Raw genomic sequence first — 12,902 nt, 5'->3', positions numbered from 1 at the left:
ATTGGTTTTATATGGTCCCTTCAGGTTGTCCCCGAGACCAGTCTTGCTGCCTTATTCTATCAGTACAGGCAAGCCTCAATTTTTGCGGATCCAACACCTGAGGTTCCGTGTATCTCTGGCCGTGTATCCGTAATTGGCATGCAAGCTTGGTGGTTGTTAATTTTCCGCGGTGTTGGGGTGGCTGGAAACAATCTCCGAGGTCATTTCTGGCCACCATTTTTTAAAAAGGAGCCATTTTGTGGTCCATTAAAAAAACAAAACAAAACAATGTTTCCATGAAAAATCACGGGAAAATAGCAGACCTTTGACTTTTGGAGGTCATTGCAGGACCAGGCAAAGCACTGTAGGACACTTTATTTTGATTATTTCAGCCCTTTTTTGCAGCCTCGGGAACCTAACCTACTCACCCACCCCGATTTCCATTGGCCCAATGCTCCATTATCTGCTGTTTGGTTACGGATGGAAATCTGCAGGGACAGCACCCCCACGGATAATGGGGTTCACCTGTGTATAATTTGGAGGCCGAGTAGACAAATGAAATGCTTATTGACTTTAGGAGTCTTTATACTTAAAGAGTGTGGTGGCTAAGAGAGTGAGTTACGAATGAGTCTTCAACCATGAACACACTGGCAACTTGCTCCCTCTCAGCCCCCTGTATGGAGATGATGATACTCATCTTGAACATATGAAACTGCTTTCTGCTGAGTCAGACCCTTGGTCCATCTAGCTCAGTATTGTATACATTGACTGGCAGCAGCTCTTTGGGGCTTCAAATATGGGACTTTCCCAGCCCCACTTTGAGATGCCGGGGACTGAACCTGAGACATTCTGTGTGCAAAGCAGGTACTCTACCACTGAATCTATCACTTCTCCCCTTAAAGGGTTGCTTGTAAGGTTTACAACAGGGTTTTTAAAAATGCGATAGAAATACTGTTCATTTAGCTATTTGACTTAAAAAAAAAAAAAAGTCTGGGGTTTTGTGTGATTTGAGGTTGTCATTCCTAAAATACAATCAATGTATTTTTACTAGTGCAAAGGAGGGGGATGAGTTTTCAAAGCAGTGGTTATCTCTTTATTTTCTCAGCGGATTCTCCAGGTTCTTTTGCCTGACCTTGCTGCCAAGGCCAGTCCTGCAGCTTCTGTGCTTATTCGAACGATAGCAAAACAGCTCAATGTAAACCGCAGAGAGATCCTTATCAACAACTTCAAGTACATCTTCTCTCATCTGGTCTGCTTCTGTAGTAAGGATGAGCTGGAGCGAGCACTTCACTATCTCAAGGTAATGTTAAGAATTGTGTCTGGAAGCTTGGGTCAATATGAGAAACAACTCAAGAAGTGTAGTGAAACATAAACCAGTGACACTCAATCAATCAATTTTTATTATGGTCTTAGACCAGCATAAAGAGCAAGGTATAAAAGGCATAAAATGGCACAAAAGCATGAATAAAACATAAAAGGTATAAAATGGCTAAAATGGTGAGGACATAAAAGAGCATGAATAAGGCACAAATAGGACATTAAAAGGACATAAAGCTCCCTAGATCTTAAGGCCCCAAGGGCCTAAATCTCTACGTCTCAATGTCCTGAGATCCAATGGCTTAAAATTCCATCATTTAGGTATCTAAGATGTTGCAACGCTATAGGAACATAGGAAACTGCCATATACTGAGTCAGACCATTGGTCTATCTAGCTCAGTATTGTCTTCACAGACTGGCAGCGGCTTCTCCAAGGTTGCAGGCAGGAATCTCTCTCAGCCTTATCTTGGAGATGCCAGGGAAGGAACTTGGAGCCTAGATGCTCTTCCCAGAGTGGCTCCATTCCCTAAGGGGAATATCTTATAGTGCTCACACTTCTAGTCTCCCTTTGGTATGCAACCAAATTAATAATAATTATGTAATCTCTGTTTTTGGTTACATAATAAAAAGAAATTCTAGTAAGAACTATAATCTTAATTGAGAATTAGCATCTTCACAACTTAGCCCACTTCCACCCCAAACATTCATGTATCCATCATCTTGAATTGGGGTGGATGACGTCACAAACTATACCATTTAGGTGTTCCAATGTGTCTCTACACTGTTCCAGATTTGGTCCAAATTGGTTCAGGTATTGTGAAGTTGATAGGGGGAGACACACACACACACACAATCTCATAAGCTTACTTTGCTTAAGGAGAGTAGGCTAAAAAACAGCCAACTCACTAAGGTCTTTTTACTGTTCGATGTTGAGAAGAAAGATTTTCTGCTCGAAAGTTGTAGTAGTTTTGATTTGGTGGGAGTGTGGGTGGGTCACTATTTTATTTAATCCATAAATTGAATTGTGCTATTTTCATATGCATATTCCTGAGCATTGTCAATTTTATTTTAATTGGTGTCTTATAGAATGAAACTGAGATAGAACTAGGAAGTTTGCTGAGGCAAGACTATCAGGGATTGCACAATGAACTATTGCTACGAATAGGAGAGCACTACCAGCAAGTCTTCAATGGTTTATCAATCCTGGCCTCATTTGCATCTAATGATGACCCATATCAGGGTCCTAAGGACATAATATCTCCGGAGTTAATGGTAAGCAGCGGTGCAGATTCCTTTGTGCTACTTACAAAGGAAAGGGATGGGTTGTGTTCGTATTATGGTACCTTGTTCTAAATATACAAGAGAGATGGAATTTCATTCCATTTGAAGAAGAGTGTTCAGGAGAGACAAATCTTTGTAGGGTGGGTGAGCTGCTAAACATTTCAATTCATATCCCACCTTGTTTTGCTATGAATGTGATGCTGTATCCAGGACTCCAGCTCTTCTGTATTTTAGCAGGATGTACAAAAGTAGTGTATCCTGGTTGGAAGTAATTTCACATATCCTTACTAAATTACCCTTGGTAGAACAGCTATCCATTCAGCTGTGGGAATTTCAATTTTTCTGGAGAGACTGCCTAGAGCTGACACACTGCAGTAGTGATTAAAATGGTTGCCTTATCCAGTTTTCACTGACTCCTCAGTTATGATATGGAGAGGGGTGGAAATAAGTTGTCTCCTATTGCTGTTCTGAAGCCACCTAATGACACAGCGGGGAAGTAACTTGCTTAGGGAGCAAGAGGTTGCTGGTTCGAATCCCCCCTGGGGTCTATATTGGGCAGCAGCGATATAGGAAGGTGCTGAAAGGCGGCATCTCATACTGCGTGGGAGATGGCAATGGTAAACCCCTCCTGTATTCTACCAAAGAAAACCACATAGCTCTGTGGTCACCAGGAGTTGACACCGACTAAACAGCACAACTTTACTTTACTGCTGTTCTTTAGCAGAGGACCAAAATGCAACTGTATATTTAAGAGCCAAATGTGCTGTAAAATGTTGATATAGGTGAAGCCCGTTATCTGTGGGGGTTCCATTCTCTGCTACAACTGCCGCTAACGGCATTAAGTCAATGGGATAGGTGGGGTTAGGTTCCCAGAGGCTGCAAAATAGAGGTGGGGAAAGGCGAAAAAGGGCAGGAATCAAGTGCCCTACCATGCTTCGCGGGTCTGCAGCTGTAATGCAATGCTCCCCAAAAGTCCAAAATCTGCCACTTTCCCATGACTTTTCACGGGGAAATATTTTTTTAAAAAAACAAATGAGTCATAACTGGCTCCTTTCTTTAAAATGGTGGCTGGAAATGACCTTGGAGGTCATTTCCGGCCACGCTGAAACCACGGATACACAGAAATTATCCCTTTCCCCCTGCATTTGCAGAGGTTGGGTGTCAGTTACCCGATCGCAGATATGCAGAACTGCGGATGTCAGGTCTGCAGATGGTGAGGTTCGCCTGTAGTAATTTATTTTTAAGTTGCTTCAGAATATTTTCACTGTATCCATTTTTATAAATATTTAGGCCGATTATCTTCAACCAAAATTGCTGGGCATCTTGGCTTTCTTCAACATGCAGTTGTTGAGCTCCAGTATTGGCATTGAAGATAAAAAAATGGTGAGTAAATGCTTCCTTTAGAAACTAGAGTGGATCAGTCACATTTGCAGTGTTACTTCTCTGGGCCTCTCTCTTTTGTTCTAATTTTCTGTGCTTCTGCAACAAACTGGGGTTGGGCAACAAAATAGTAGTTTAGACTAGTGACACAAGCTCTGTGGATTAGGTTTTTTGGTGTTTTTTTTAAAGCCAGTGCTGGTGCATATAGTGCAGGGGCGTAACAAGGCTGGAGTGGGCCCAGAGACAAAATTTTAAAATGGGCCCCTCGCTGATACACACACACACACACACACACTCTCTCTCTTCATGGTATATAGTCATGTGACTTGCCGCTTCCCCTTGCCTAATAGTAGTTATGCCCCTGATATTGGCATTTCCTTTCTGGCTGGTAATGGAATGTTGTTCAATTTATACCAAAGGACTTAGGGTTATTGCTTAAGAGAGTCAGCGTCTGTGTGGTCATCATAGCTCTGTTTGCTTTTGGCACTGTGAGTCTCTTGATCAGTCCTGCACGTTTGTATTCTTTAACTGGTCCTGCCTCACTTCTGAAGTGAGGCTAAAAAACTTTTACCAGGAAGCGTTCTGGAATCAGGTTCAGCATCTTCCTTATCTTCACCCTTTGCTTGACACAGATGAGAAATTGATGTGCTTGGGAAAAGTTAATGTGTAGTTTGCATTAATAGGGACCACAAGGGACTGGATAGAAACTAAGAGGATCAGATATAAGGCTTTCTTTTATAACACCCCTTTGGTCATCAGTTGATACATACCCTGAGAGAGGCCTAGATGGTGCTAAATTGACTGAAGCCCAATGTAAATAGAATGAAACCCTAAGATTCCATATCCCTTATTCGGCATTTTCAATGAAGACTAAAGAGCTGTATTTATTTATCACACAAGTTGACTGACATTCGAATACTTTACCCCCTTAATTGTAGGCCTTAAACAGTTTGATGACATTAATGACCCTGATGGGTCCCAAACATATAAGTGCTGTGAGAGTGAAGATGATGACTACCCTCAGGACGGGGCTGAGATATAAAGAGGATTTCCCAGAGTTGTGCTGCAAGTAAGGAAGCTATGTGTTGAAAGGATGATTTGTGGCCATAGTCCATGTGCTTTGTGCAACACATGAGATTTTAAATACGTAATTAATATTGGTACTGAAATTTCATGATTGATTCTAAAATTCTATTTTTAAAAATTTATTTAATATATTTTTATACTGCCCAAAACTTATGTCTCTTAAAATGTCAGTGTACTAAGAAAAATGTAGCAATCCTGTATATGTGATGTAGTTTTTCATTTTTGTTCTTTTTAGGGCTTGGGATTGCTTTGTACGATGCTTGGACCAGACTCATCTTGGTTCCCTTCTTAGTCATGTGATAGTAGCTCTGCTGCCTCTCATACACATTCAGCCAAAAGAAACGGCAGCGATCTTTCATTTTCTTATAGCTGAGAACAGGTATTGCAACATAAAGTTTTTAGTATCAGGTAGCTTATTGACACTGAGATTGAAGAAGAGCTGCAGTCAGGGCTGCTTGTATTCTGTGCCAGCCCCCACTTCTGTAATTCAGATTCTGCAACCTGTATAATTTATGCAAATTAGAAATGTTGCATGGTTAGTCATTTTTGTGTAACTTAATCTGCAAATTTACTAGTGTGTTTACTCGAAACCAAGACTAGGATTTTTCCAAGTTCTTTGCTGTTAGAAATCAGGTTGGGTGGTCATCTTAAATCCAAAGTTCTCTTCTTCTGGTTATACAAGTATAACCTATCTTTTTAAGGAGCTCATCTTAAATTCAGAGTCTGCTATTCAGGTAAATATGATATTTTGCACAACTGTAATTGATTCTACTAGTCAGGTGGGAAGGTAACAGAGCTGTGTAGGATTCTAAAACCCCTCACTGGAAATATTATTTAGCCACTTACTTTGGCTTTTGAGATTTCTGCGGGGATTGCCTACGTACTTCTAAGCACACCTCTGCTCCCATAAGGACTAGACAACTGCTTCCTTAACTACAGTATGAATGTGCGTTCCATCAGTGGCAGGCTATCTTTCATTTAAGACCCTCTTGTCTTAAGTCTTCTCCATCTCAGAAATAAGACCTCCTCCTCCCATATGAATCCACCCATCTTATAAGATAGTCAGGTGAGACCTTCCTGTGTGTTCTGGTTTCTGAGGCGTGACCAGATGGGACATAGGAGAGAGCCTCTTTAATTGCTGTGTCCAGATTTTGGAAAGCTTTATCTACAGCATTGTGTGTTGGCCTCCTGCCATGCAGGAAATCCTGTTCTTTTTTCATAAGTGTTTGGCTTCTTTAGTTGGGGTGGCTTTATTGCTGCTTCTCTCACTATCTGTTTTGTATGTTGTAATGGATATTTGAAAGTCAGATTATATATTTTTAAAATAATTAAATGATTCAGGGCTGGTTTGGACAATGTGTCTGCTGGCCCCTCCACATTATGTGGGAGAAGAGCATATTTGTGCACATCTTCCTCTCTCATCTGGTACACCATTCTGCTACCACATAACTGTGTGTGTGTTTGGGGTGTGTGTGTCTGAACCACCCCTCAGTGCCTGAATTCAGCACTAGCAGTGTGTAATGCATCTTAGCATAACTGCTAAGGAGGAGTTTGAAGGAATTGTGCCCTCCCCCTGTGATTATGCATTAGTGGAATGGTTCTAGGTGGGAAGGTGAAACGTGTGTTCATGTGAACACGTGGTGTGTTCACATCTGTGTGGTGCAGAAGGGCTGGTGGACATATTATCCAAACCAGCCAAAATCCTTTATTTAAAAAAGTATACCTTGTCCATTCCCTTTCTTTTTGTTTTTTTAATGTAATTGTGAGTTTCTTAGAACTGCTTTTACTTGGTCTTAAAAAAAAAAGATTTATTTTATTGTTTAGAGATACAGTACAAGACTTTCTACATGAAATATATTTCCTACCTGACCATCCTGAACTAAAAGACATCCAAATCGTTCTTCAGGAATATAGAAAGGTACAGATTTCACTGTATATTTATTTAATGAAATAATACCTATTTGGAGGTAGAAATAAGCCCTCTACAGACTTATATGCACCCCGTGCGCTCACTCTTACAAGGGCAAATGGGAAGAGGAAGTACTGTTGCCCTACTGTCGCTCACGCCCTCCTGCCCATTGAACATGCTTACTGCACCCTTGGTCTGAAGGAGATGGCATTGTAAGCGTGTTCCCCAGCGATTCCATGAGCTGCAACCTGGATCAATCAAAGCTGGTGGTTTTTGGTTTTTTTGTTCGCTATCTTGTGCTGTATTTTTCAGGAAAGTGTGTGTGTATAAAAAAATTTGCAAGCACATTATAAATGCATGTAATATTAGAAAAAAACGCAAGTCTGAGAGCTTTCACTCCCAAAGCTATTATGTTCTGGTATGTTGAGCAATTGCTAAGTACTTAAAAGATCTGGGGCCTGGGCCCACAGAACACACCCACACATATTTTGGTAATTAAACCTTTTTAAGTTCCATAAAGGGATCCAATGCTCTCATCCCATTTTTACCAATGCATTCACCAATGTCAGGCAGCACAAGGAACCAGGACATTAAATAATTGATCCAGGGCACGTCCCCAGGTGATCCAGTGCTATCAGTGTCCCTGATAATAGACCTAATGTATTGGTAATATGTGCTATATTTCTCCCCACACCCAGGAGACCTCCAAAAGCACAGACTTGCAGACAGCGCTGCAGCTCCCCATGAGAGCCATTCAACATGAGAATGTAGATGTTCGGATCCATGCTCTCACCAGTCTGAAGGAAACATTATATAAAAACCAAGTGTGTACAGCTTTTGGGCTTGGGATCTAATGACTAGTAATGATTTGAACAATCTAAGATATTTTATGATTATGAATGCAGTTAAAGATCAGCCAAGGTACTGACTGGCTCAGACATAATGAAAACCCATGGTTTGTGCTAACCAAAGTATCTGGATCGAGATCTGTTGAGATCCATAAGTATGGGTTCTGCGCTTGTGCAGGAACCACACAGTAGCAATGCCGCAGCTCGTTGAGGCGTCCAAACCGCGTCTCCTACAGCATGCTATTTAGAGACGGGCTGGGCACCATGTTCCTCAGTCCTTTTCCAACTGTCATTGCGTTTGGACCTTGGTCTTTCACTCCTCATCAGAATAGTTCTTCAGCTTTTTCGTTCTCTTGTTTGTTCTTCTTTTTTTTTTTTTAAAGGACTGTAAACTTGGCTGATGGACAGCATTTCTGGCTGATGGACAACGTTTTGGTATTTGAATCAGTATGGCTGGCAGACTATGATTATCGTTTTTGTCCTCGGAATGGACTTGACTAACATTTGCTTGTTGGAATGGCTGAGGAGAAAAAGAGCTTTAAGAGCTGTGAGGGCTGTAAAGCAAAACTCCCCTCTAAGGACCTGAGTTTATTTATTTAATACATTTATATACCGCCCCAAACCAAAGTTGTGCCTCATTTGCTTGGGAGAGGAACACAACATGTCCACTTGCAAAATTTGTCTGTCATTCTCCAAACAGACCCCAAGAATCAGGCACTTGGGCTTCGTGCCACCATTTACGATAAAGTCCTGAGCCCATCAACTCCGGGCAAACCACGCCCAATGACCTCTTCTTCAAAAACACCACCAATAGCAACTTCGATGTTGAGGCCTCGCAAGTCGTCGACATCAACAACATTACCTTCAACATCGAAGGTCTCTAAGCCGACATTATCGACTCTAAGTCCACAGCTGCCTTCTAATACTGGATCTGGCTCAACACCTAAGTCTTTGAAGCCTATACTATCTAAGCCTACAGCTACTAACATTTGCCTGCTGGTGCTGAAGAAGAAATCTAAAACTATCGACCTGACACAAGATCAAACTCCTTCAGGGCTGTAGCATTTACCGCTGAAGTCACTATCAACCTCAAAGGCTATGCTCGATCCCGTCCCTTCCAGAAACTCACCAATACTGATAGAGCCACTCGATGCTGACTGCCCATTAACAGCAATGCAGTCGACATCGTGAGCATGATCATTGTCTCCAGCACTGACAACAATTGTCTATTCAGTGCCGTCGACACCGGAGGACCGACAACAAGATGCTCCTTTGACCCCGGTGCCTCAATTTCCACTCTCAACGTCCACTTTACACACTCCAGTACTATCATTGTCTAAACAGGTGTCTCCATGTTGCCAACTGCCGAGGAAGAAGAAGAAGAGAATGGGAATGCGGGCTTAGACCCTACTATCACACGCACGCTACTGTCAATTTTAGACTCTTCTTTGAGTACACCGTTCACATCTATGTTTAAAGGTTTTCTTCCCACAGATACTGAGGTACTGCGCTTGGGTACCTCAGCACCACCAGCCCAGCCTCAAACAACTGCTTTATCAGCAACTCACTTACAAAGTCCTTTGGCCTGGCATTCCTGTGGCTTTTCTCATAACTCTGCTGCAGGTGACGCCCTCGCTATGACTGCCATGGGTTCCTGCTCTCCAGGTGCACCATACGATTACCAGAGGAAAAAGCCATGGAAGTCTTTTAAAGCAAAATCCTACATTCCAATTGCTTCCTCACTGGCAGTTGCCACCTTGGATAGTGAGGATGCCCAGAACAGGTCTGTCACATTTGCAACTGAGGCAACACAGACCCTACCAACACCTGAAATGTCTCAAGGAACACAGACTACCCCTCTGCCTCTTCAGGCAATAGGTACCCTATTTTGAAGCGGGTGTTACAATAGCTACGACTGCATCCTCCATGGGGAGCTAGCTAAACACCCATACTTATGGATCTTGACCCAGATAAACAGGTTGCTCACTTGTAATGATTGATCTGGTAGAGATCCGTCGACATCCATGAGATGCTGCCAGACCACCCCTCTGCAGTAGTATTCTGCTATGTACGTACCAGTGTGCAAGCCATTCTGCTTCATAGGAACACAGGAAGCTGCCATATACTGAGTCAGACCATTGGGTCTATCTAGCTCAGTATTGTCTTCACAGACTGGCAGTGGCTTCTCCAAGGTTGCAGGCAGGAATCTCTCAGCCCTATCTTGGAGAAGCCAGGGAGGGAACTTGAAACCTTCTGCTCTTTCCAGAGTGGCTCCATCCCCTGAGGGGAATATCTTACAGTGCTCACACTTCTAGTCTCCCATTCATATTCAAGCAGGGCAGACCCTGCTTAGCTAAGGGGACAAATCATGCTTGCTACCACAAGACCAGCTCTCCTCTCCATGCTTCGATGTTGATGAACTCACCTGCTTATCCGGATGATCGTCCTTAATGGCGGTCATCCAAGAACTGAGGGACATGGTGCCCAGCCTGCCTTTAAATAGCACGGTGGAGGCAGGGCTTGGATGTCTCAAGCTGTGGCATTGCTACCATGTGGTTCCTATGCAGGCACAGAACCCATACTTATGGATGTCGACGGATCTCTACCAGATCAGTAGTTACAAGTGTACAACCTGTTTTTTTCCAGATGTACAACAGGCAGACCATGTTTTAGAGCTGCTTGCTTTTTCCATTTGCTCAACATTCTATAATTTCAGTCCCATCTCCATGGCGCAGCAGCCTTTGAGGCATTATGGTTTATCAATGGTCTATGTATTCAGACATATAAGCATCAACTATTGTGTGCATAATCAGCACAAACTGTGGCTTCAGACACTACAGTTGTTAGCAGACTTAGGTATGGATATTACGTGAAACATCTTTTCATTAAACCATGTTTTGTATTATGTCTAAATCCAGCCATTATCTACAATAGTGTCTGCTACTGCTGGTTTTGGAATGAACATTTACAGCTAGTAGCCAAGGTGAATGAAGTGGTTCCCCTTTGTATTAACAAAGCTATCCTTTTATTTCAGAATGAAGTATATGTTAAAATATTTCTGAGCTTAAAGGAGCTGTATTGTGCTTGTGATACAGGGAAACTGCTTTTTTATCTTCTGATCTTTATCAGAATAGCATTCTTTTGCTCCCAGCAAAGAAAGATAGTATTTCTGTTTTATCAAAGGTTTTTAAAGGACCCATTCACTTATTCTTACAGTTCACTGTCTTTCTTCCTTTCTCTTGTCAGCATTGCTGAGAAAGGTGATCCATACTAGATAAATCATGTGATATTCAGTTACCTGTCACACAGTAAGCGGGCTTGTTGTTTCAGTGTCAACTTGACAAGGGAAGAGAGATTTGTATGTGATGCATTCTTTCTGTATTGAAGTATCTGTTTCTTAATTCCACCTTAATGTGCTTAAGTGTGCTTACAGAGTGATTAGTGGACAATAGGAAGCATTCCTACATACGTTTTAAGACTTGCCTTGCCTTTGGATTGCTTGGCACTGATTTGGTGTGGCTAGATGCAGCCCCTCTTTTAATATAAGAATCTATACATCTACCTGTACTGAATTGGATCATTGGTCTATCCCAGCCTGTGGTTCTCCAGATGTTGCTGAACTACAACTCTCATAAGCCCCAGAAACAATAAAGTGGTGCCAATCTTGTACTACTTTCTTGCAAAGTACCTAGTCTTCTTAATCCATTAATATTTTTAGAGGATTGGTCTTTGACTAGCAAAATTAGACACTTTAAACATATGAGAGCATGGGGAGAAGTATGGTAAATGGTAGTTCAGAAACATCTGAGGTACTGTAAGTTTGGAACCCCTAGTCTCTCCAACCCAGAGCTGTCTCCTCTGGCTGTCAGCTGCCCTCCAGGATTTCAGGCAGAAGTCTGCTACTTGAGATCCTGCAGATATAGATGCTCAGGACTGAACCAGAGTCCTTATGTGCAAAGCATGTGCTCTGCCACTTACGGTCCCTCCCCATTCCACTGAGGCTTTCCCCATCCAATTCTTCCTTCCATAATGACTATGGAACTTATGTGTTGTGACATCATGATCTTTCTTGACATTGCATTTCCTTGCTCCACATTGTTGGCCGCCAACCATAGAAGGCAAGAAAATATGGCATACTAGAATGATGAACTCTATAGACAGAAGCTGTGCATTCGCCGCAGCATCCTCAAGGATGCTGTTTCTGTGTGATGCTGCACCATGTTGAAAAGTGATATTAAAATGCTTTATATATTCTTATATAAAATATTCTTATTCATATATATAATTTATTTCTACTCATTTTTTGCCCTCTTAGGAGAAACTGATAAAATATGCAACAGATAGTGAAACAGTTGAGCCAATTATTTCTCAGCTAGTGACTGTCCTTCTGATTGGCTGTCAGGATGCGAATTCTCATGCACGACTGCTTTGTGGGGAATGTTTAGGTGAACTTGGAGCTGTAGATCCAGGCAGGCTGGACTTTTCAACAAGCGACAACCAAGGAAAAGGGCCTACGTTTGTGGTAAGGAATGTTAATATTCAAATGTGTCTCTTGCTGTACAATGCCCTTTTTATCAAGAGAATCAGAAGATAGACTATAGTTTTATATGGTAAGAATCTAAATATACATGTCTTGTTTCCAGTAGTTGCACTTTTATGGCTTAGTGCTTATGGCACTATGGTGTAGTGGATAAAGAGTTGAGCTGGGACCTAGGTTCGTTCCCCACTTGGGCCAGTCACCATCTCCCAGCCTAACTTCTATCTCACAGGGCAGGAAAAAGGGGATAAGAGGCAAGTGCACCACCCTGAGCTCCCTAGAGGAAGGGTGGGATATAAATGCTACAAATATATTATATGGTACATGGCTGCAATACATATGAAGCTGCCTGCTGTTGCCATTGGCTTATTTAGCTCATTATTGTCTACACTGACTCTTCAGGGGTTCAGTCGGGGTCTCTTCCCAGTCCTACCTAACCGGACAGATGCCAAGGACAGAACCCAGGATTGCTCTACCACTGAACTACAGGCCTATGAATTATATGGGCAAACTTGCAACATGTGTTGTGTGTGTGTTTGTGGAAGATTTTTGCATATGGTTGAAG

At 42.1% G+C, this 12,902-nt stretch overlaps 1 protein-coding gene across 2 annotated transcripts in view; it reads left to right on the top strand.

Annotated features, from left to right (window-relative positions):
- The window catches only part of ATR (ATR serine/threonine kinase), a 69,561-nt gene that overhangs the window by 21,581 nt on the left and 35,078 nt on the right, over positions 1 to 12,902 (top strand). For both annotated transcript variants that reach the window (XM_053306883.1, XM_053306884.1), the window contains 8 exons: positions 1,085 to 1,279; positions 2,383 to 2,568; positions 3,868 to 3,960; positions 4,896 to 5,026; positions 5,279 to 5,422; positions 6,868 to 6,961; positions 7,651 to 7,776; positions 12,116 to 12,322. In XM_053306883.1, the coding sequence (XP_053162858.1) occupies positions 1,085 to 1,279; positions 2,383 to 2,568; positions 3,868 to 3,960; positions 4,896 to 5,026; positions 5,279 to 5,422; positions 6,868 to 6,961; positions 7,651 to 7,776; positions 12,116 to 12,322 (1,176 nt within the window). The remainder of the gene's footprint in view (positions 1 to 1,084; positions 1,280 to 2,382; positions 2,569 to 3,867; positions 3,961 to 4,895; positions 5,027 to 5,278; positions 5,423 to 6,867; positions 6,962 to 7,650; positions 7,777 to 12,115; positions 12,323 to 12,902) is intronic.

The sequence above is a fragment of the Hemicordylus capensis genome, chromosome 3 (assembly GCF_027244095.1).
Source record: "Hemicordylus capensis ecotype Gifberg chromosome 3, rHemCap1.1.pri, whole genome shotgun sequence".
Classification (NCBI taxonomy): domain Eukaryota; kingdom Metazoa; phylum Chordata; class Lepidosauria; order Squamata; family Cordylidae; genus Hemicordylus; species Hemicordylus capensis.
This window is presented reverse-complemented; position numbering and strand designations above follow the sequence as displayed.